This window comes from Thunnus albacares, chromosome 2, assembly GCF_914725855.1.
Source record: "Thunnus albacares chromosome 2, fThuAlb1.1, whole genome shotgun sequence".
NCBI lineage: Eukaryota > Metazoa > Chordata > Actinopteri > Scombriformes > Scombridae > Thunnus > Thunnus albacares.
The window spans coordinates 38,878,336-38,902,660 of NC_058107.1; the positions used below are offsets into that span (position 1 = coordinate 38,878,336).

Below are 24,325 nucleotides of genomic sequence, written 5' to 3' on the forward strand. Positions count from 1 at the left end.
TAGCTGCGGAGTGATGATTAAAAATAGAACTGTAAAAGGACATTAAACGTCATAATATAGCCATAATATACACACATTATACCACAGCTATCAACCAATCAGATTGTGAGGTTTTAACTACCTGTTTTATAATAATTATTAATTATTACTGTTTACTGTTTACTCCTCGTCAATATTTTGTACATTTCATCTCATTCCCTTCAGTTTAAACTGTAGTAGCTCTTCTTACTTAGAATATGTTTTATATATTTTTCATTATAAATTTCTTTTTTAATATTATTTAGGATTACTTAGTTTTGTGTATATTTTGACTGTTATGCAACAAGTCATCGTGGCAGATTCCTTGTATGTTTTGTCTTTTGAAATAAAAAGAAAATATAAAAAATAACAGGATCAGCTTCCTCAATTTATGACTTAAACATGAGTTCATAAAATAAAGGTGTTAGCTCAGTGTTAGCTCAGTGTTTATGTTAGCTCAGTGTTAGCTCAGTGTTTATGTTAGCTCAGTGTTAGCTCAGTGTTAGCTCAGTGTTTATGTTAGCTCAGTGTTAGCTCAGTGTTTATGTTAGCTCAGTGTTAGCTCAGTGTTTATGTTAGCTCAGTGTTAGCTCAGTGTTAGCTCAGTGTTAGCTCAGTGTTTATGTTAGCTCAGCGTTAGCTCAGTGTTAATGTTAGCTCAGTGTTAGCTCAGTGTTTATGTTAGCTCAGTGTTAGCTCAGTGTTTATGTTAGCTCAGTGTTAGCTCAGTGTTTATGTTAGCTCAACGTTAGCTCAGTGTTTATGTTAGCTCAGTGTTAGCTCAATGTTTATATTATCTCAGCGTTAGCTCAGTGTTAATGTTAGCTCAGTGTTAGCTCAGTGTTAGCTCAATGTTTATGTTAGCTCAGTGTTAGCTCAGTGTTAATGTTAGCTCAGTGTTAATGTTAGCTCAGTGTTAGCTCAATGTTTATGTTAGCTCAGTGTTAGCTCAGTGTTAGCTCAATGTTTATGTTAGCTCAGTGTTAGCTCAGTGTTAATGTTAGCTCAGTGTTAATGTTAGCTCAGTGTTAGCTCAATGTTTATGTTAGCTCAGTGTTAGTTAAGAGTTAATGTTATCTTATGTTAGTAATTTACTGAATCACATGATTCATCATATGTCATGTGACATCATCAGTGTTTGGTCAGTATGAAGCAATTCTTTATGAAAGAAAAGCCTCATTGTTGACTTTTCTTTGTGACGGCGCGTCTCTTTCTCTCCTGACGGAGAAACCAGCCGTCACAGGAAATTAAAGAGCAGATAAGCAGCTTGTGAATACACACGGATGTTTAAACGCACATACAGATATTAAAACACACACACGGATGTTAAAACACACACACAGATATTAAAACACACACACACATATTAAAACACACACACACATATTAAAACACACACCTGGATAATAAATCACACACAAGGATGTTAAAACACACACACGGCTGGTTTCACTCCTCAGGCAAACACATTGAGTCCAGGTGAGGTGTGAAGTAAACAGGTAATCAGCTGTTGTCCAGGTTACAGCAGGTTTTAATGGTGCCACAGGTCAGAGGTCAGATACAGACTCAGGTACAGTTTCACATCTCAACACTTTGATTTCAGTCGGTAGAATAAATGAAGACAAAGTTCCTTAAAATAAACTCACATCTACATGAATGATAAACAACCGCTAAGTGTTTGGCTGCTGAGGAACTGAAGAGGATGAGAACTTAAACCCACCTTCATCTCCTCAGTGACATGATGATGACATTTCTCTATATAAACTAGCCTTCAATTAACTTTCTCCCCAACACCCACTTATGTATGTTTATTGTACTTTAATGTCTCATTTTTAATGTATTTTCATGTTTTCTTCTCTTATTTTTAATGTAATGTAATGTTATCTATGTATTATATATGTATTTTAAGTATTTTTTAATGTTTTTCTTATGTGTACAAATAATACATGCATTTTAACTTTAAACTTATTTATTTCACTGGATTAGCCAAAAACAGTAATTCCCAGATCTTATTGATGTAGTGAGTCACATTATAGCGATATATTGATTTAACAATATAACATATACATGATACAAGACGTTGTCCATATTACACAGAGTTGAGTGAAAGGCTCTGACTTTGCCTGACTTTGCCATTAAAACAAAACTTAACTGAATCCTTTTTAACACCAAATTAAATACAATCTGTAATTATCTGTCTACATGACATCACTTCCTGTCTGGCTTCAACACATTCAGCGTTTCTTTGTGAAAACATGAAGCGTGTTGCATATCCTGGTCTCCGCTACAGCAGCTGCTGTCAGACATTTAAACCTTTGTGATTTTAACAACAGAAAAAAACTACAACTCCCAGTAAAAGAACTACAAGCGCAGCAGCGTAACTTGGTTTTGTTTTGTTTTGGTGAAACTGCTTTTAGCGTCTTTGCTGCTCAGACGTGGAACAAACAACCAGAAGAAGAAGAAGTGAGACAGTGCTGATCACTGAAGACTTCCTGTTTGTCTTTGCTTTTAATGAACATGTGAATCTTCTGCATTTTATGTGATCAATTTAATACACAAGCACAACTGATCATAAACCAACCTGCACTTTTTATTATGGTCCTTCTGCTTCGGCCTGCATCTACAAACTGATCTTTTTCTCTTGTCAGATTGATTTGTTTGTATGTTTTTATTGTTTTTATTCTGTGTGCTTCTGTGTGTGTACTCTGGGTTTCCTCTGCATATGAAATCTGAGTATATAAATATAAATTTGCCTTGTTATAAATCTGCGCTGTGCTTCCTCCTGCAGTCATAGTTGCAGCTGTAATCTGAGCTGTGTAAAGACGTCTTATCTGTCCTGCTCTTATTACAGACATGTCTGAACTCGCCGCCACCCCTCCAGTCCCTCATGGACCTCTAGGACTTCTGGGAAATGATGTTCGTTAAAACATAAAACTGATTCTTGAGGAAATAATGCAGCAAATAATCCACTGTTTACTGTCCACTCACCTACAGCCATATCACAGCTGTATTAAGCTAATGCTAATGCTAATGCTAATACTAACACAACCTTTGCTGAGTCATTCTACTATTTGGGGTCCATTTTTTGTCCATTAATAATAATTATATTTTGAAGGTTTTTCTTCAAAACTATCATATTTTATCTCTTTAAGGACCAGTGTGTTACATCTATCAGCAGAAATGGAATATAATATTCATAAGTGTGTTTAATTAGTGTGTGATCAGCTGAAATAAGAATCGTTGTGTTTTTGTTACCTTACAATGAGCCTTTATATCTACAGAGGAAGCAGGTCGTCTTCCACGGAGCCGCCATGTTGCACCGCCATGTTTCTACGGTAGCCCAGAACGGACAAACCAAACACTGACTCTAGAGAGGACCTTTCACATTTTTCGTGAGTAAATCCTACACACTGGTCCTTTAAGGAAAGACACTTTATAATATCTGTATTTCATTTAGCTTTAAATTGTCATGATTTTCCTAAACTGACGGTTTTTACTGCGTCCAAATTCTTGTAAACTTTGCTGCTGGTTGAGACAAACCAGCTGTTCCTGTAGCAGAGATACCTGCAGCAGAGATACCTGTAGCAGAGGACAGGAGGACGGTGACGGCAGGTATGATGAATAAATACCATTAAAGTCAACTTTATCCTATTTCTTTTTATTTCAGAATTCTAAATACTAAAGAGAAATAGTATTTTTGTAATAAAGTGAAATGTTCCCCAAATTACAGAATGACCCTCCTGCTGCTGCTGCTGCTTCACATTAAAAGACTTGGGAAACACATGGTGGCTTTTATTGTGAAGCAGCCACAGGAAACACTTCGTTCTGTGCAGCAGGACGTCAGACCGACCGACTTGTTTGGCTGCTGTGTAAACACACACACACACACTGATGGATTCCCGGACAAAGAAGCTGCTTCAACCAGTGTTTGCTGTAGTGTTAAAACCACACCTGCTGTTACCACGGTAACCACAGGTATTGCCCCGTCAACCAGGACTGAAATCTGAAAGATTGTAACTATAATGACGCTGTAAACCGACACAGAAGGAATCACAAGTTACTTCATTACCACAACTTTCATGAATCAACCAGTGAAATGTGTGAGACCTGAAGCTGACTCTGTAATCTGCAGCATCTCACACTGATGAATGAATGAATGAATGAATGAATGAATAATGAATTAGTTTAATGTACAAGTTAACAACATGAGAGGCAGCACCTCACAACCTTCCTGCTGACGTCTGTTCTGTGACGACTGGAGGCGTCTGATGATGAAGGTAAAACATGTTTGAGGACAACATCACAACATGGACATCTTCAGGTGTGTGTGTGTGTGTGTGTGTGTGTGTGTGTGTGTGTGTGTCACTCCTCCGTCTCTTCTTCTTCACTATAGTCGCTCAGAGGAAAGTCTCGACTCTCCTTCTGTGTGTTGTAGTTTTTCCTGTGCATCGCACACTCCTGATCGATGATCGCCTGCAGCACACACACACACACACACACACACACACACACACACACACACACACACACACACACACACACACACACACACACACACACTCAATCATTAACCCGGTCGTGTGTGTGTGTCTGTAATCTGTGTGTAATTGACAGTTTATTAAGTTGAAATGTTTCCTCTGCAGCTTTGAGGGCAGCAGCTTGTGATGTGTGATCAGTCTAATCGCTGTGTAATGACTTCACACAAACACTTTGGCTTCAACTTCACAGACACACACACACTTCCTGCGATGTGTCAGGACCTGCAGTCACCCTGCCAGTGTGTTTTCCTTACACAGGATTATACTTTGTGAACCGAGTGTTTTGGGGAATTTGTTGAGGATGCAGCCTCAGCCGTGAAGCTGCAGCTGGGACGTGTTGTTGCCTCGATATAAACGGGTCCAGACCTCAGAGTTTGTGTATTTGTTGGATTTTAAACCTGAACTGACACAGTTTAGAGGTGAAGCTAGTTTAGTCTGGAGGAACAGAATCATTTAAACCTCCTGAAGATAATAATTCCTGATGAACAGACTGTAATCTGGCTTCATATTTACCATCTTCTCCTCTCGGACAGCGGGGTTACGTAACAGGAAGCAGACCGGAGCGTACAGGATGTTGATCACCCCGATAAACACCATGAGACACGGGAAACCAATCGCCTGCACCAGAGCGCCCCCTGTGGATGGTCCTGGAACAACAGAGACAGATTCTAATGAGTCGCCACGGTTTTCCTTACATTTCCCATCAGCCCCGTCACCTCCTCTCCTCTACGCCCAAATTTAATGATCATATTTATTGACGATCAGCCTTTCAATTCTTCCTCACAGACACAGAATCATGTCGGTGGGAGAAGTATTCAAATCCTTTACTTCAGTAAAAGTACAGCGCTTGTAAATAGAAGTACACTTTTATTTCTATTACACATTTATTTTTTAAACATAATTTTACTTTATTCTGAATTTATTGACTTCTATCCAAATAAAAATCAGAGTACAGGAGTATTATCTGTCATTATTATTATCTGTCAGTGTTATATTATTATACCTGATTATTATTATTGATGTAGTAATATGTAAGCACTAATTTAATGTTGTAGCTGGTGTGATGGAGGTCATTTTAGGTTATTTATATATTATTGGATAGTTTGTTTATTTTACTTTATATTTATTGCATCTGGTCAACAACAACACAAACAGGCGTCTGTAGTCTGTGTATGATATTACTGCATCTTTTAACATTTTATCAAGATCAACATTATGATTGTCATGTTTTATTTATGTTATTTCTTATTGTTGTTGTTTCCATGACTACATGTGCTGAATAGTGAATATTGCTGCTGTATTATTGTACTGATGGTTTGTCTCCTGCTGCTCTACAGGACATGTGAACTGTCTTTAAAGTGTTTATTGTGTTATTGTTTGTCTTTCTGTCTGTTAATGTTTAAGCATCACGTCATCAGTTTCATCTCACCAGAGGACTGAACATGAACATGAAGCAGCTGGCACATGAACAGAAATGATTAAAGAGTGTTGTCCTAACAAATACACAAACTAAACAAGTATCTATGTCTGTCAAGTAGATGTAGTTCAGTAAAAAAACTTCCTCTGAAATGTGGGAGAGCAGAAATATAAAAAGTAAACAGTACAAAAAAAAGTAAAAATGTACTTCCTTTCTTTCCTCCACTGATATGTGTGTGTGTGTGTGTGTGTGTGTGTGTGTGTGTGTGTGTGTGTGTGTGTGTGTGTGTGTTACCAATAGCGAAGCCCATACACAGCGCCACGTCAGCGATGGCGTAGACGCTGCCGTAGACGGAGGTGTGGCGGATGTCGACCAGGTAGCCCATGATGGCCATCATGGAGGAGTCCACCATCCCTGCAGGACCACAGCAGCTCATCAAATATCAAACGATAATATCAAACATGTTCTATTCTATTAAATGTGTTGGTAGTCACCTATGGCGAAGCCCAGACCGCCGTTTGGTCCAATCAGACCGTAGATACTGGTGGCAAAAGGTACCTGACACACACACACACACACACAGTAACCATGTCATGTGATGCAGATGAAGCAGTTCAGATTAAATTGGTTCCTGGTGAGAAAACCTGACTGTAAACATTCAGACGCTTTCTGAAGAAAACTTGACATGAAATGTTTGAAAAGAAAACAGGACGTGAACATCCTGCAACACAGTTTAATACATGAAGGTACTGGATCAATTGATGATGAAGGGATTTATTGATAGATAGATTAATTATTGGATGGATAGATGGATGGATGCATAGATTAATTATTGGATGATAGATGGATGGATGGATGGATGGATGAATGAATGGATGGATGGATGGATGGATGGATGGATGGATGGATGGATGGATGGATGGATGGATGAATGGATGGATGATGGATGCATAGATTAATTATTGGATGGATGGATGCATAGATTAATTATTGGATGATGGATGGATGGATGGATGGATGGATGCATAGATTAATTATTGGATGGATGGATGCATAGATTAATTATTGGATGATAGATGGATGGATGGATGGATGCATAGATTAATTATTGGATGATAGATGGGTGGATGGATGGATGGATGGATGGATGGATGGATGGATGGATGGATGAATGGATGGATGGATGGATAAATGGATGAATGATGGATGGATGGATGGATGGATAAATGGATGAATGGATGGATGGATAAATGGATGAATGGATGAATGGATAAATGGATGGATGGATGGATGCATAGATTAATTATTGGATGGATGGATGCATAGATTAATTAATTATTGGATGATAGATGGATGGATGGATGGATGGATGAATGGATGGATGATAGATGGATGAATGGATGAATGGATGAATGGATGGATGAATGGATGGATGGATGTATGAATGGATGGATGGATGGATGAATGGATGAATGGATGGATGAATGGATGGATGCATAGATTAATTATTGGATGATGGATGGATGGATGGATGAATGGATGAATGGATGAATGGATGGATGAATGGATGGATGAATGGATGGATGGATGCATAGATTAATTAATTATTGGATGATAGATGGATGGATGGATGGATGGATGGATGGATGGATGGATGATAGATGGATGGATGGATGGATGCATAGATTAATTAATTATTGGATGATAGATGGATGGATGGATGGATGGATGATAGATGGATGAATGGATGGATGAATGGAAGGATGGATGGATGGATGGATGGATGGATGGATGGATGGATGATAGATGGATGAATGGATGGATGAATGGAAGGATGGATGGATGGATGGATGGATGGATGGATTATGGGGTAAATGAACAAATAGATGGATAAGTGGACAGATCCCTGGATGGATGATTGTATGGTTGGATGATAAATGGGTGGATGACAGATGAATTATTGGATGACTGGATGATCAGATGGATGGATCAATAAATGAATGGATGGATGATTGGAAGTGATGTAAAGATATTTTACTTACACACAGCAGACTGATGCCGACAATAAACATCCCCAACATGGAGCAGAGCCACCTGGAGACAGAGACATACCCATCAGCCACCTGTCTGTCTGCCTGTCTGTCTGTCTGTCTGCCTGTCTGCCTGTCTGTCTGTCTGTCTGTCTGTCTGTCTGCCTGTCTGTCTGCCCGTCTGTCCCTCTATATGTCTGCCTGTCTGTCTGTCTGTCTGCCTGTCTGTCTACCTGTCTGTCTCTCTATATGTCTGCCTGTCTGTCTGTCTGTCTGCCTGTCTTTCTGCCTGTCTGTCTTCCTGTCTGTCTCTCTATATGTCTGCCTGTCTGTCTGTTTATATGTCTGCCTGTCTGTCTATATGTCTGCCTGTCTGTCTGTCTGTCTATATGTCTGTCTGTCTGTCTGTCTGTCTATATGTCTGCCTATCTGCCTGTCTGTCTGTCTGTCTGTCTGTCTGCCTGTCTGTCTGTCTGTCTGTCTGTCTTTCTGTCTGCCTGTTTCTTGTTTTGCAGTAAAAGCTTAACTTTTAGAAAACTACAGCAGGTGTTTGATATGTTAAAGTGCACAGATGCATTGCACTGACCGTCCCATCTTGTTGGCCAGAAGACCAAACAGGTTTGTTCCTATCAGGTAGGAGATGCTGGCGGGGAGGAAGGCCATACCTGCAACACAACACACCTGTCAGAGAGAAGAAGACATGACGCAGCTCCTCACTTCCTTCACTCGTGTCTCTTCCTCTCGTCTCAGCGAAGATGTGAGAGAGAGACGTGAGTCTTGTTGAAGATGGTCACAGCTGAAGGAATAAATAATGTCTTGTAATCGTTGTTGGTTCTTGGTCATTGGAGCTTTCAGTCTGTGGCCTGATGGCAGCGACTGTAGACCTGGATTACCTTTTTACCTTTTTGGTTATAGATTGAAGTCTTTACTGAAAGGTTTCTATGAGACGATGTTAAAAGTGAGAACACTCTCAGTTAGTGATTTGTAAACCTCGGACTGGCTGTGCTGGCTGGTGGTTCCTGAGAAGAGCAAGATGTTTTCTTGCTTTCTATATATGTAGACGACATTGTCCTGAAAGGTGAGTTTATTGTCTGTTACTGTTCCCAGATATTTGAAGCGGGTGACCCTTCATACTGATGGCTCATAGTAGGACGTTCCCGCTCTCCTGATTACAGCGAGGAAAACCTCTTTCACTGTTCATATGGACACTGACTGCTATTTTAAAACACACTGGAAACATTGTGAACCGTCCTTTAAAGGTCAGTTAAAGGACACTTTAAACCATCTGCTGGAGTTTCTGCGTTTCTCACCAAATCTCACTATGTGTCCTTGACATCTAACAAACTCACTGAATACATTTATCATTCATCATAAAACATTTGCGAAGTCAATTTTTAAATTTTCTGTGTTTCTTGGTGAGCCACCTGGAGATCAGTGGAATAGTGTGAAATGATTGGCAGGAACGTGTATCGCATCACCTGCATCCTTGTGTCTGAGACAAACTGTTCAGCACTACTAGATGACACACAGGGAACCTTTAAAATCTATACATCCTCCATGATGGACATCCTCCATGATGAACATCCTCCGTGATGGACATCCTCTATGATGGACATCCTGCATGATGGACATCCTCTATGATGGACATCCTGCATGATGGACATCCTCTATGATGGACATCCTCCATGATGGACATCCTGCATGATGGACATCCTCTATGATGGACATCCTGCATGATGGACATCCTCTATGATGGACATCCTCCATGATGGACATCCTCCATGATGGACATCCTGCATGATGGACATCCTCCGTGATGAACATCCTCCGTGATGAACATCCTGCATGATGGACATCCTCCATGATGGACATCCTCTATGATGGACATCCTCCATGATGGACATCCTCCATGATGGACATCCTCCGAGATGGACATCCTCCGTGATGGACATCCTCCGTGATGAACATCCTGCATGATGGACATCCTCCATGATGGACATCCTGCATGATGGACATCCTCCATGATGGACATCCTCCATGATGGACATCCTCCATGATGAACATCCTCCGTGATGAACATCCTCCGTGATGAACATCCTGCATGATGGACATCCTCCATGATGGACATCCTCCATGATGGACATCCTCCATGATGAACATCCTGCATGATGAACATCCTCCGTGATGGACATCCTGCATGATGGACATCCTCCGTGATGAACATCCTGCATGATGAACATCCTCCGTGATGAACATCCTGCATGATGGACATCCTCCATGATGGACATCCTCCATGATGGACATCCTCCATGATGAACATCCTCCATGATGAACATCCTCCATGATGGACATCCTGCATGATGGACATCCTCCATGATGGACATCCTCCATGATGAACATCCTCTATGGTGAACATCCACCATGATGGACATCCCCCATGATGGACATCCTCCATGATGGACATCCTCCATGATGAACATCCTCTATGGTGAACATCCACCATGATGGACATCCCCCATGATGGACATCCTCCATGATGGACATCCTCTATGATGAACATCCTCCATGATGATGATGGACATCCTCCATGATGGACATCCTCCATGATGAAGATCCTCCATGGTGGCCACCTCGACTGAGTCGAAGGTCTGTTATTCTCAGTGTCAGTAACTCTTCAACGATTATTTCAGTACATTCAGCAACATTCACAACTACAAAACCAGGATCTGACGTCAGCTTCTGCTGCATTTTCAAGAACATTCAAACACCCGATTTAGAGTCTCAGTCGTTTTTGTAAACTTATCAGAATTACTGGGAACATTGTTAGAAAATGTTCTGGTTTGCACTGAGGAGCACAGCAATATTTAGAAATATGACTTTTTTGGCTCTGTCTTGTGGATTTGAATGATAAAATTTCTTATCTGAATCTTAATATTTGAACTTTTATTAACATTGTGCGAAAATAAATAAATAAACAAACAAACAAATAGAACAAACATACCAAGTTGCCAGTTAGGAGAGCACATGGTCTGCATCATCCAGATCGGCAGAGTCGGCTCCAGAATGGCCACGCCCATGTTGGCAAAACACAGAGACCCTGCAGGAAAGAGACAGACAGGTAAACTACCAGACAGACAGGAAAACTACCAGACAGACAGACAGACATACAGACAGACAGGTAAACTACCAGACAGACAGGAAAACTACCAGACAGACAGACAGACAGACAGGTAAACTACCAGACAGACAGGTAAACTACCAGACAGACAGATGAGTAAACTACCAGACAGACAGACAGGTGAACTACCAGACAGACAGGTAAACTACCAGACAGACAGGTGAACTACCAGACAGACAGGTAAACTACCAGACAGACAGGTAAACTACCAGACAGACAGGTAAACTACCAGACAGACAGGTGATGGGGAGCAGGTGTCTTACCTGCACTGATGAGGATGTATGGATCTTTGAGGAGGGTCAGTAGAGGAGTTCCTTCCACACTCTGAAACACAAACTCGGTGTGATCTTTGTGCTGCAGAAACATGAATGTTAAAGATGCAGTGTGGTGCAGATGTGCTGCTACAGACTGTGGTGAAACATCTGATGGTAACAACACCGCCAGACATTCTCTTACCGTCATTATCTCTGTTTTCACAGGACACATGAACTCAACACAGCTAATCTTTATTAGCAGTTTGATTCTATTAAACCACAAGACAACAGAGATGCAGCAGCAGCAGAGAACCAGAGAACAGCCTGTCTGTGACTTGCTGTAACATTAGCTAGTCGCTCTGCTGACATCCAGCTAATTTATGCTTAAAACATAATTCTGGTGATTTCCTATGACCCGTCCCAGATCCTTCAAATAGAAATCAGTCCACAGGCTGTTTCAGACAACCGAGAAAGTCGAGGAAGCTTTCATTTTTTTTACATTACATTACTACCTGTTCACTCATTGACAATAAAAAAACAATTAATACATATAAACTGCTTCACAATTCTACATATAGAACCTTTAAGGACTTGTTGCTATGACAGCAGTTCCAGATGGATTTAAAGCAGCTTCGAAAAACCATAAAAATCCAGACTCATGTCAAATTTTTATTATACTAATCTGGATAACTTGATTATCCACGTATGAAGAACTGAACCAGATCTAATTGTTGTCCAGTGCAAGAAGCTGTTTCCTTCTTCTGTTTATTTACTGGTGGATGGATCTGAAGACTTCAGAGGAGAATCTTTACATATCAACTGGAACAGACCTGCTCCAACTCAGACCAGACCGGAACAGACCTGCTCCGATTCAGACCAGACCAGAACAGACCTGCTCCGATTCAGACCAGACCAGAACAGACCTGCTCCGACTCAGACCAGACCAGAACAGACCTGCTCCGATTCAGACCAGATCAGTGTGGCTTCAGTTCGAGTGTTTGAACGTGGACTCACCCCAGGAGAGATCTTTGAAGGCTGCAGGATGCACAGTTGTAACGCTGCAACACACAAACACACATCAGTACACACTGACTGCTGTTGGTCACCATCACTTAACCACAAGGTCACAGGTTCAAATCCCAGTTATCACCTGTCACAGCTGCACAGGTGATTACAGTTCATCAATTCTCTTCTCTACACCGGAGTAAAATCTGAACCTCGTCAGTTTAAGATGAAACTGATTATTCTGTTAGCAGTCTGTCAGTAGCAGTCCACCTGCTGGAACAGCTGCTCTGTGAGGTGTTTCTGTTTTTACCTCCATCGAACACAGCCAGGAAGGCCAGGATCAGGAAGGGGGCGCTCTTCCCCACAAACTCGTACATCACACTGCCGAATGGAGCTCCGACTGAAACACACAAACACGCATTACATGAAAACATTAAAGTGTGCACATATAGAAAAAAAATGATGATGAATGATGGGATATTCAGGGGTTGGAGGTGGATGGGTAGAACAGAGACTGAAGTTTAAATTTAAAAAGTGAACTGAACCTGGAACTTATTTAGACTTAGGCTATTTAAAATATATAATAATGACACCCGGCAGATATGTAGAACATGCAGCGACATGCAGCAGCTGTGCAGGTCTGATCACAGAGACGTCACACGCAGCTTTTCAAATCGGAGTGTATCTAACACGTATTAATCAAACTTATTGAGACTAATTTCTCTCCATAGTGAACAAAGAAAAACTCACTGTTATGGCATGTGTATGTATGTGTGTGTGTGTGTGTGTGTGTGTGTGTGTTTCTCACTCAGGACTCCCATGGCCAGTCCTCCCAGAGCGATGCCCATGGCGATGCCTCTCTCCTCGTCATCTGTGTAAACACTGGCCAACATACCCAGACCTACACACACACACACACACACACACACACACACACACACACACACACACACACAGCAGGTAGATTAATGTGTTTATGTTTGTGAGCATAATGAGGTCACGTCCACACTGATTTGGAAAACTGTCAAACTGAATTTTGTGATTCAGTGTTTGACACGGTGGCCCTAAGAGCTCAACATACTGCAAATTAAGCGAGCACAAGAAAATACATAAATGCGCTGCATAAATATCTTTTCCATTGTGTTCTTTGTGACTTGCAGCGTGTTTCTGTATTTGGTTTTCCAAGAAGGGTTGAATCAAGGGCAACTGGACTTCTTGGTTTTAGATACTTGAAGAAGTTTCAGCTCTCATCTGAGGGTTTCTGTGTCTGCTGTGTTTGGTGTGTTTCTGTATCTGGTGTGTTTCTGTGTTTGGTGTGTTTCTGTATCTGGTGTGTTTGGTGTGTTTGGTGTGTTTCTGTATCTGGTGTGTTTCTATGTTTGGTGTGTTTCTGTATCTGGTGTGTTTCTGTGTTTGGTGTGTTTCTGTGTCTGCTGTGTTTCTGTGTCTGCTGTGTTTCTGTGTCTGCTGTATCTGTGTCTGGTGTGTTTCTGTATGTGGTGTGTTTCTGTATCTGGTGTGTTTCTGTGTCTGGTGTGTTTCTGTATGTGGTGTGTTTCTGTATCTGGTGTGTTTCTGTGTCTGGTGTGTTTCTGTATTTGGTGTGTTTCTGTATCTGGTGTGTTTCTGTGTCTGGTGTGTTTCTGTGTTTGGTGTGTTTCTGTATCTGGTGTGTTTTGTGTGTTTCTGTGTTTGGTGTGTTTCTATATCTGGTGTGTTTCTGTGTTTGGTGAGTTTCTGTGTCTGGTGTGTTTCTGTATCTGGTGTGTTTCTGTATGTGGTGTGTTTCTGTATGTGGTGTGTTTCTATATCTGGTGTGTTTCTGTGTTTGGTGAGTTTCTGTGTCTGGTGTGTTTCTGTATCTGGTGTGTTTCTGTATCTGGTGTGTTTCTGTGTCTGGTGTGTTTCTGTGTTTGGTGTGTTTCCGTGTCTGGTGTGTTTCTGTGTTTGGTGTGTGTCTGTGTCTGGTGTGTTTCTGTGTTTGGTGTGTTTCCGTGTCTGGTGTGTGTCTGTGTCTGGTGTGTTTCTGTGTCTGGTGTGTTTCTGTGTCTGGTGAGTTTCCGTGTCTGGTGTGTTTCTGTGTTTGGTGTGTTTCTGTGTTTGGTGTGTTTCCGTGTCTGGTGTGTGTCTGTGTCTGGTGTGTTTCTGTGTCTGGTGTGTTTCTGTGTCTGGTGAGTTTCTGTGTCTGGTGTGTTTCTGTATCTAGTGTATTTCTGTATCTGGTGTGTTTCTGTGTTTGGTGTGTCTGTGTCTGGTGTGTTTCTGTATCTGGTGTGTGTCTGTATCTGATGAGTTTCTGTGTCTGGTGTGTTTCTGTATGTGGTGTGTTTTGTGTATGTGGTGTGTTTCTATATCTGGAGTGTTTCTGTGTTTGGTGAGTTTCTGTGTCTGGTGTGTTTCTGTATCTGGTGTGTTTCTGTATGTGGTGTGTTTCTGTATGTGGTGTGTTTCTGTGTCTGGTGTGTTTCTGTGTTTGGTGTGTGTCTGTGTCTGGTGTGTTTCTGTGTCTGGTGTGTTTCTGTGTCTGGTGAGTTTCTGTGTCTGGTGTGTTTCTGTATCTAGTGTGTTTCTGTATCTGGTGTGTTTCTGTGTTTGGTGTGTTTCTGTATGTGGTGTGTTTCTGTATGTGGTGTGTTTCTGTGTCTGGTGTGTTTCCGTGTTTGGTCTGTCTGTGTCTGGTGTGTTTCTGTATCTGGTGTGTGTCTGTATCTGGTGTGTTTCTGTGTCTGGTGTGTTTCCGTGTTTGGTGTGTGTCTGTGTCTGCTGTGTTTCTGTATGTAGTGTGTTTCTGTATCTGGTGTGTGTCTGTATCTGGTGTGTTTCTGTGTCTGGTGTGTTTCTGTATCTGGTGTGTGTCTGTATCTGGTGTGTTTCTGTGTTTGGTGTGTGTCTGTATCTGGTGTGTTTCTGTATCTGGTTGTGGTTTTCTTCTTATCTATTTGCATGTGTTTTTCTATGTTGCAGTGTGTTGAGTTCTCACTATAGTTTAAAGATTGTTTTGGGTTTACATGAAAAACTTGATGTGGATGAAACATCGAGGAAAAGTCTTGTTGTTCAGTTTGTCCACATTAGTGCGTTTCTGTCCTGAATGATTACTGGTATGAAAGTGAGTTGACCTGCCACAGAGGAGAACGATGAGCCGATTCCCTGCAGAGAGCGAGCGAAGAAAAGAAGAGCGTAGGTGCCTGAGAACGCAAACACTGACACACACACACACACACACACACACACACACACACACACACACACACACACAGTTAGGCTCTTCCTTATAAACAACATACTGCTTTGACCGTGTGTGTGTGTGTGTGTGTGTGTGTGTGAGACAACTTACTGATGGTGGACACAAACATGATGATGAAACCAGCAAACATGGGGATGTGATACCCGATCCTACAGAGAAACACAAACATCAGAACTGTGTTTCAGGTTGCAAACCAGTAAAAGCATCTTCTGAAAGGTGTTTTCTTCTCAGATCCAACCTGTTAGTGAGCGGACCGACGAAGGGGTTCACCATCAGCTGCACAAGAGCTTTAGAGGCAAACAACAAACCAACACGAACATTTTCGTCCTCCAGAAATAAACTGTCCTGAAGACAAGAGGACTCCTGCAGCAGGATAACAGACACAAAACCAATCAGATGGATCAGTGATGAAATGATCAGCTCATTGATCAGTTCTGGTAAACATCATCTCACTGTGGCGTCAGTGGTCTGGTTGATCTGCAGCTCTGTGGTCAGACCGGTCTGGTCTGTGGACTCGCTGTCGGGGGTCGGGGCGGTCCGGCTCTCCTGCAGCCTGAAGGTGGAGTTATCAAACAGGGATAGCAGAGGAGAGAAGGTGGAGGGAGACGATCCAGGAATCTGCTCGGACCGCGGGCCCAGGACCGGTGCACTGAGGCTGGGCTGAGGGAGCAGGGAGGGCTGGGCGGTCTGGGGCTCTGGACTGGGATGTTCCATGGCGTACAGGAATGTTGGGATGATTGGCACTGAGGAAGGAAGATTGATTGATTGATTAATTAATAGTTTAATTAAAATAAAGTTAATTCCCCTCTCCTGACATCTCAGAGAACGTGAACTTTTCAGTCAATCAGGGGTTTAAAAATTGGTTATAGGAAGAAAATACAAACTCATATTAACATTGAATTTTAATTTTTTACGCACAATTTTTGTTAATTTTGCTGTTCGTCGGATGAAACAAGACATTTGATGACATCACACTGTGCTCTAGGAGACTGCGATGGCCATTTTTCACAGTTTTTTGATGTTTTACAGACAACTTACAATACTGATTAATCAATTAATAAAAGAAAAAAATTCAAATTTTTAAATTCATATTAATTTTTTTGTCATATGACTTGTCACAGTAGATGTAAATACTTTGCAGCGATTCCACATGCATTTTTTTCTTTTTTTTGTCCTTTTAGCATTTTTCTGCCCTGTATTCATGATGTGCTCTATGAGCCTTTAAGGTGGAAACATTTAAGGGCGTTTAACGGGAAAAAAATGCTCAGTGGTGCCACTGATGGCTGGAAGAAATACTGCAGCATTAATAAAGAAGTTTATTTAAAGGATAATTCTGTCAACTTTCTATATGTTTCTAGGTGTCAACAAATCTGTTTGGATCCAAACCAACAATGAACTGATCTACTAACAAATATTGTGTGTGTATCAAAGCTGATATATCTGATTCCTCCTTTGTTGTCCAGAAACTATTAAAAACACGTCTGGTTCCCTGAACAGTTCAACTCTGAGTCCACATGATGAACTTTACCAACTAACAGCAGCTCATTTTACACACAAACACACAAACACAACAACTCATGTGTCAATCAGACACACTGAGATAAAAACACAACAACAGGCAGCACATGAGGATCTTTATTACATCACTGTTGTATTGTGTTTATGTAGTTTAATGGTTGATAGTGTATAAATGTGTATATTGTGTTTATGTTGCTGTTGAAGAGTTTGATCATGTGGACTCAGTATTGATCCCTGCAGGGAACCAATCAGAAACACACTGTAAAGAAATGAGATGGAGGTGACAACTAGTTGGAAGTGAAAAACATCTATTTATAAAACCCATCTGAGGATAAAAGAGCAGAGGAGGAAGAAGAGGAGGAGAGGATTTTATCTGAGAAAAGAATGAAGGAGACAACTCTGACCTGAGACATCAGGCCTTAAAGTTCAAGGTCAAGAGGTGTGTGTGTGTGTGTGTGTGTGTGTGTGTACTGATGACCTCTGCAGTCTTTACATGCGTCTGTGATTCTAACAGCTGACGACAGCTTTGACCTGCAGGTTTTCCAGCTGCGTCACAGATCTGTTTTCAGCAGGAACACGAGGGAACGATTCATTAGAGAATCACATTTTAAGTCACATGTTTCATGAACGTCATCGTTCATTCACTAAAGCCTGTTTCCACTTTTAACTCACACAACTACTTCACCACCCAGACACCAGGAAGCTCTTCATTCATTTTCTGTGTTGATTTTTTTTATGCACAAATTTCCAATTAGCATAAAATGATGTTGATGGCATCTGAGTTACTGTGTGTTAAGAAGCAACAGAGTGAATGTGGATCAGAGTATCAACAGACTGTGTGACTCAGTGACGCGGCTTCAGGTTTGACTTCAGAAGAAACTTTTAACCACAACTGAGATGTTTTACATTGTGTTGTCTATTGACTGTGTATGTGTGTGTGTGTGTGTGTGTGTGTGTGTGTGTGTGTGTGTGTGTACTCACCGACCACAGTGAACAGCATATTGTCGAGCAGCAGAGCGACACACACAACCACCAGCACGAGTCTGGGAGAACCTCGACTCTGATGAAGCCACTGCATGTCTACACACACACACATTGTCGTGTCAGATGATTTTTTTCGGGTCTCAGTTGAAAAAAGTTTCAGATCAGCTCAAGGACAAAACTTCTCTTTGATGTTCAAAAATTTAAAAGAATCATCAGGAGTTCTGAGCAGCAAAATGTACTTTAATGCCGGCAATGAAGGAGAGCAACACAGTGTACACAATGTTCACTGGGATGCTCTGAGTTTGTAGGCTCAGGGAGTTGTCTTATTTATTTGGGTCTACATAGGTCACACCTTCCGTCCGACCTCTTCTATACCAGCCAGTTACACCATTATAATTTCTTTAAATCACCTGCTGTTGGCCCGAAATCTCTAAAATAGGTTTTGGGCTTTCTATCCAGTTCCATCCAGTTATGCTCTTTTATTTTTTTTATAACTGTTCAAGGGTTTTTTTTACACCATTATTGCCAAACCTCATTCTTGACGTTTTACACCCTTATTTCTTGATCCTTTCTGGAGGTTATTTTTTTTAAAAAAGTTTAATACAAACACTTTCACAAGTTTATCCAGTGCACTAAGTGAGATTCTTTTTTAACATATTTCTGTGCCCTTACATTGATTATAGATTATATATTCAATATAATGACACACTGCTACTTATTGCTTATGATACTTGTAATAATCGCTCTGCGCCATTTAGTTTCTTTTCCTTCTAGCACATCACAAGTCGTTATTAAATTACACTACATCATGCACACATACACACACACACACACACACACACACACAAACGCACACAATCATTCACAGTGAGAGACAGATCATATGTGGTTAATCACAACTCTAAAGTTCTGCATCTGAATTTGAATATTTAGTTCCTGCTTGAGATGAAAAGAGGCTTCTTCTTCTTCTTCTTCCAAAGCAAACAACAACAACATAATTACAAAAACGCTATAAGTTGCCATAAAAAATATGACAGAAAATCAGCGATGGACCGACAGACGTTCATCATTTCCTCTCTGGATCAAAATGATTTTATATGATTAAAACATTTATTTATCTGATGCTCCACCGTGTGTTATTTGTTGTTTTTTTTTAAAAGACAAAGCCAATCAGATGTTAGCGAGGGCTGATGTTAAAACATTTCAACATGAGGGCTGCTGGTACTTAAAGATACTCTGTGGAGCTTTTGACCACACGTTGGTGGCAGTAATGTGTAAAGAAAAGCAGCAATGCACCAGTAAAGACAGAGAAGAAGACTGTTGACTAACAAACATGAATGTAAACAATTAAGGATTTAAAATCTGTTAAGAATCTGCTTTGCAAATGTTTTATGAAGAAGGAAATCCATTCATCAGACTTCAAGGACACACAGTGAGACCACGTCCTCACTAAGCTGGCCTCCATCCAGACTAAAACACTAAAACTTTTCCAAAACGCCGGCTCAGCTTTTCCCGATCTACTGACAGATCTGTTTTTCTTTCTCCTTTTTGTAGGCTTTCACACACACAGTGTAACAATAGGAACTATTGTTAAGTTATATGTTGCAGTAGATCTGTGAACCTGATTGTTGTTGCACCTGGAGGCAACAGGCTCAGCGTATGTATTGTGAACATTTTTACCCAGTTGGGTAGAAATAATAAATTCTGTAGTGATGGTGATGATTAACCATCTACGTGACCTGACCCTGACCAGCCTGCTGCCACTTAAGACTTGTCAGGCTTTAAATTGCCAACATGTAACTTTAGCAGGAATCATTGCATAACGATCATATTCGAATTTCAAAGATAAGGTGGTCATATTCAGTTTTTGATAAGCGACCTGTATATCTGTTGGATTACCCATATTTGTCTTTCTCGTCCGGTAAGAATAAGCCAAGAAATGTCACATACGTCAGTCATGTCCGTGTGCACAGCTCTGGCATCCGTCCTGGTCATGGGTGTGAACCACGAAGGGGAGAGATGATGAGACGCTTGACTAGATGTCATTGTTTTAACAGCCTGTCAACTTCCTCATTCTTTAGTCGGCATCAGCTGTCAGAGTCACGTCCTGATCGGTCACACGCTCCAAAATAGCTGTTATTAGACAGGAATGTTTCTAGACTCACTCTGGTCCCAAGTGAAGCTTTTTGGGGTCATTATTTCATCATCTGCAACATCCCACCGCTCTACTGGGCTGGAAACCATGAGGCAACTAAGATTGCTGTGATGCACCAAAACACAAATCCAATTATCATGTATTTAAATCCAGTTTTTAAAAGCCAAATTATTGGGTTAGGGTTGGGTTAGGGTTAGGGTCATGCACACTCGGGGTAACTTTTCCTAAAGTTGATCACTATACCCCTGGCTTCATGTATATCCAGACCTGAGCCCCTTAATCTACCAGCCTGTCTCCTCCAACATGCCCTAAACCTTCGTGTATTTGCTTTAACACGCTCAGTCGGTCAGGCTGTGGTAGTTTGGTTAGACCTGTTTTACCATCTTTCCACTCTGGAGGTATGATTAATTGCGAAGGCCTCAGTCTAGCTGGCCGCTCCCGAGCTAACAAATCAACCTCCCTATTTCCTCCAGAGAGGTAGTCAGTGGCTTCAATGTGGCTGTCAGACTTCCTCATGCTGCTTCTCTGACACAGATTCTCATCAGGACAATGCACCAGGGATGGCCAAAGACAAGACGAAGACACCGAGTTAAATCTGACCATAGTTCTCGTTCCAGGAGGAGCTGAGCTATCATGAGGGTTCAGGGGTGAACTGTTAACCTCCCGACAGCTTGGTGAGGAAGGATGCCTACGGAGGGCTTGAGAGTGTGTCCACTGGCAGGGCATGAACAACCAGATCAAGACGTATGTAACCAAGTGTGACATCTGCAGGACAGTGGACAATAAACAACAGAAAGAAACACTTCTTTCACATGAAATGCTAAGCAGACCAGACTATCTGTCAGATACAAAGTCCACTACAGTGACAAAGAAACTGAAAGCCCATTTTGTCATTTCAGACAATAGACCAGAATACGCATCCAAAGAATTTCCAGCATGACTTCATCACCAGGTTACCCTCAGAGCAACGTAAAAGCAGAATCAAAGAGACTCGTGCTGAAAGCCAAAGCTGCTGGACAGGACTCTTATCTACCACCGCAACATGCCGTCACAAGGCCTGGACACTAGTCCAGCACAGAGACCACAATGCCGCTGCCCACAAAAGCAACGTAGAAACGCTGTCGTATCGCTGACAGGACAGATGGTGGCAGTAGCGCGGCGCTTCATAGGAAGAGGAAGAAGCAAAAACACAACATCAACAACAACGGCGGACGCTTCATGCAAGTGTTGTTCTCTTTATCGTCTACTTTGACAGCTTGTTTAGAGTTAAACGTATCTATCGACCACCTTTCTCTGCTCTGGGGGGGGGGGGGGGGTCTGTTTAAGTTGTAAACAGACATGTCTGCAGTAAAATAATATAATAATATAATGCACTGAGACTGAGAGCTTCTTCATGTCACAGCTGATCTTTAATGAAACAACAGGACGCCTGTTCTGATCAGAGCCATCAGATATTAGTCTGAGCCTGCAGACTCTGAACTTTCAACACGTTGGTTTGGTGTCTGATCTAAAGTCTGTTAGAGGTGTTTATAGATTTCCCCCTGCTTCCAGTCTTTATGCTAAGCTAGGCTAATTACATGAGAATGAAATCCATCTGAACATCTCACACAGAGAACAAGACTATTTCCTGAAACAAACTATTCCTACACCAGCAGACTTTGCCTTACATGAGTGACCAGATGGTGGCGCTAACACAGTTAACTGTTTGTCAACCAAAGTGGAAGGAAAAAGAAGAGATTTAACCATTTTTTTAAACAATTCTTTCAATTGTTTTGTCATTTTAAGTGAAAACACTTTTAGTGATTGATCTAAAAAAAACAACTTCACCCTCAGAAGTCCTGAAAGATGATATTAACGTGTGTGTTATGAAATAATGATTTGTGAGCACATATTCAGATCTTTACCTTGAAGTAAAAGTACCTATACAGCAATGTAAAAATACTCCATTACAAGTAAAAGTCCTTAAAGTTAACAACTCATAGACATGTGAAATGTGACCCCGACTACACACTGCTTTTTGTAAGACATCAAAAGACAAAAAGGTTGGAAACCACTGGTTTCATCTTTAACAATGTGTTGTATTTTAAAAGCTTGTTATATTATCCATTGTGTCAAATCTTCATCTGAAAAGTAACTAAAGCTGTCAAATAAATGTAGTGGAGTAGAAAGTACAATATTTCCCTCTGAAATGTAGAAAGTAGCATCACATGGAAATACTCAAGTAAAACACAAATACCTCTAAAATGGAACTTAAATACAGTACTTGAGTAAATGTACTTAGTTACTTTCTACCACTGGTTGTGTTTTCATCTATTTCCTCGTTAGTGTGAATGTGAGCTGACTGTGTGATTGTTTTAGAGGCTCTTTCCTCCCTCACTAACACAGTTATCTCACACACACACACACACACACACACACACACACACACACACACACACGCACCGCTTTTATTCTCTTATCTCTGTGCATCTCGTTTGCTTCACCCCCTCCTCTCTCTCTCTCTCTCGTTTGATGGAAAATTGATCTGAAATGTAATTTTGTCTCTGAACCTTTTGTTTGACTCAGCAGGTCAGAAACCTTCTGTAGAATATAAACAATGTCACTTTTTATATTTCTCTTGAATATTTCAGGTTATTTTGGTGTGAATCTTTCCTTCTCTGACCTCTGTCACTCATTAAAAGAGGAAATAAAAAATAAAATGCAGTTGAGCAACAATCATCAATGAAAACACGAGCCAAACATAAGATCAATACACCTTCGAGTCTGTCTAACAGCTACAACAAACACAGTAAACACTCATATAAAAACATGCAGGAAAATAAAAATGAGTCCTAAATGTATATAACATTAATATAAATCAATACATTTAAATAATGCAATTTTAAAAATGTCAACAAAAGCTAAAAAGTAAAAAATATATAGATATATAAATAAAATGAATCTTAATTTCCAGATAAATAAAAGCTGCATTCAAAAAATAAAATAAATACAAAGTGATTCATAAACTAAATAGAAATACAATAAAGAAATAATAAAAAAATCAAATATCAAGGAAATCTCAACTGGAAGTGAACATTTAAGTCTAAAATAAAATCTAAATAAAAAAGAAAACTAAAACTGAAAATTCACAAAATATTAAAGCAAAATAAATAAAATAAATAAATAAAACATTAAACTGAATGATTCAACTAACTGACAGACAGGTGCGTCTTACCTGCACGACTGACGATCTGCTTCTCGTTGCTTCAGCTGCTGACGGAGAGACTTTATATGTGACTTGAGGAGGAAGAGGAGGACGAGGAAGATGTTTCCTCTCTTTTATTCTGATAATGATGAAAACAGACAATGTGGAGACACACACACACACACACACACACACATCTACACACCAACAACGCAAATGATACACCCTCTGACCTGTGTGTGTGTGTGTGTGTGTGTGTGTGTGTGTGTGTGTGTGTGTGTGTGTGTCAGTAATTGTGAGCATCTGCTGTCCTTTTATTGAAGCCCTGGAACAACCTGCAGGCTGGAGACCTTATCACACACACACATCTACACACACACACACAGACACACACACACACACACACACACACACACACACACACACACACACACACACACAGGTCTGTTTACACTGCTGCTCGCTCTGTATGATGTGGTTCATGTATGTTTGTCGTCTCATATGTGCAGTAACACACGTTCCACATTAAACCACATATAACAGATTCTTGTTTGTATGAACGTGTTCAGAGTTCTTTGCTTTGCTTGTTTTATTATGACTTCATTCTGTCCTCGCAGCCTATTGGTTAAAGAACAGGAATAACATATATCAGGCTTTGTGTTCAGTAACTCTCAGAGACCTGCAGAAACAGAAAACAAGATGAAGACAAGATAATAAAAGTACTGAACAACAAGTTAGAGAGACATGGGAGCACAGTGGAAGTTTCCTCTACCTGTATATTAAAGTACATAAAAGGCACT

At 40.7% G+C, this 24,325-nt stretch overlaps 1 protein-coding gene across 1 annotated transcript; it reads right to left on the reverse strand.

The window, feature by feature from the left end:
- Positions 1-4,183: 4,183 nt before the first annotated feature.
- LOC122969370 (chromaffin granule amine transporter) lies at positions 4,184-24,281 on the reverse strand. Its single transcript, XM_044334993.1, has 17 exons — positions 23,556-24,281; positions 18,184-18,282; positions 16,138-16,427; positions 15,923-16,047; positions 15,775-15,833; positions 15,557-15,640; positions 13,249-13,341; positions 12,751-12,840; positions 12,450-12,493; positions 11,445-11,505; positions 11,005-11,100; positions 8,590-8,668; positions 8,016-8,067; positions 6,468-6,531; positions 6,268-6,387; positions 5,070-5,203; positions 4,184-4,491 (listed from the first exon to the last, which is right to left on the reverse strand). Exons 2-17 carry the CDS (start codon positions 18,278-18,280, stop codon positions 4,381-4,383), a joined length of 1,599 nt encoding a protein of 532 aa, XP_044190928.1. The 5' UTR covers positions 18,281-18,282; positions 23,556-24,281; the 3' UTR covers positions 4,184-4,380.
- Between the last annotated feature and the right edge of the window lie 44 nt (positions 24,282-24,325).

Bases quoted from the DNA above. Each gene is read 5' to 3' on its own strand.
- LOC122969370 (XM_044334993.1), bottom strand. From the start codon at position 18,280: ATGCAGTGGCTTCATCAGAGTCGAGGTTCTCCCAGACTCGTGCTGGTG. The intron at 13,342-15,556 runs GTCAACTCACTT...GTGTGTGTGTAG, and splicing joins ATCGTTCTCCTCTGTGGCAG to GTCTGGGTATGTTGGCCAGT. The intron at 12,841-13,248 runs GTGAGAAACACA...TGTGTGTTTCAG, and splicing joins ACTGGCCATGGGAGTCCTGA to TCGGAGCTCCATTCGGCAGT.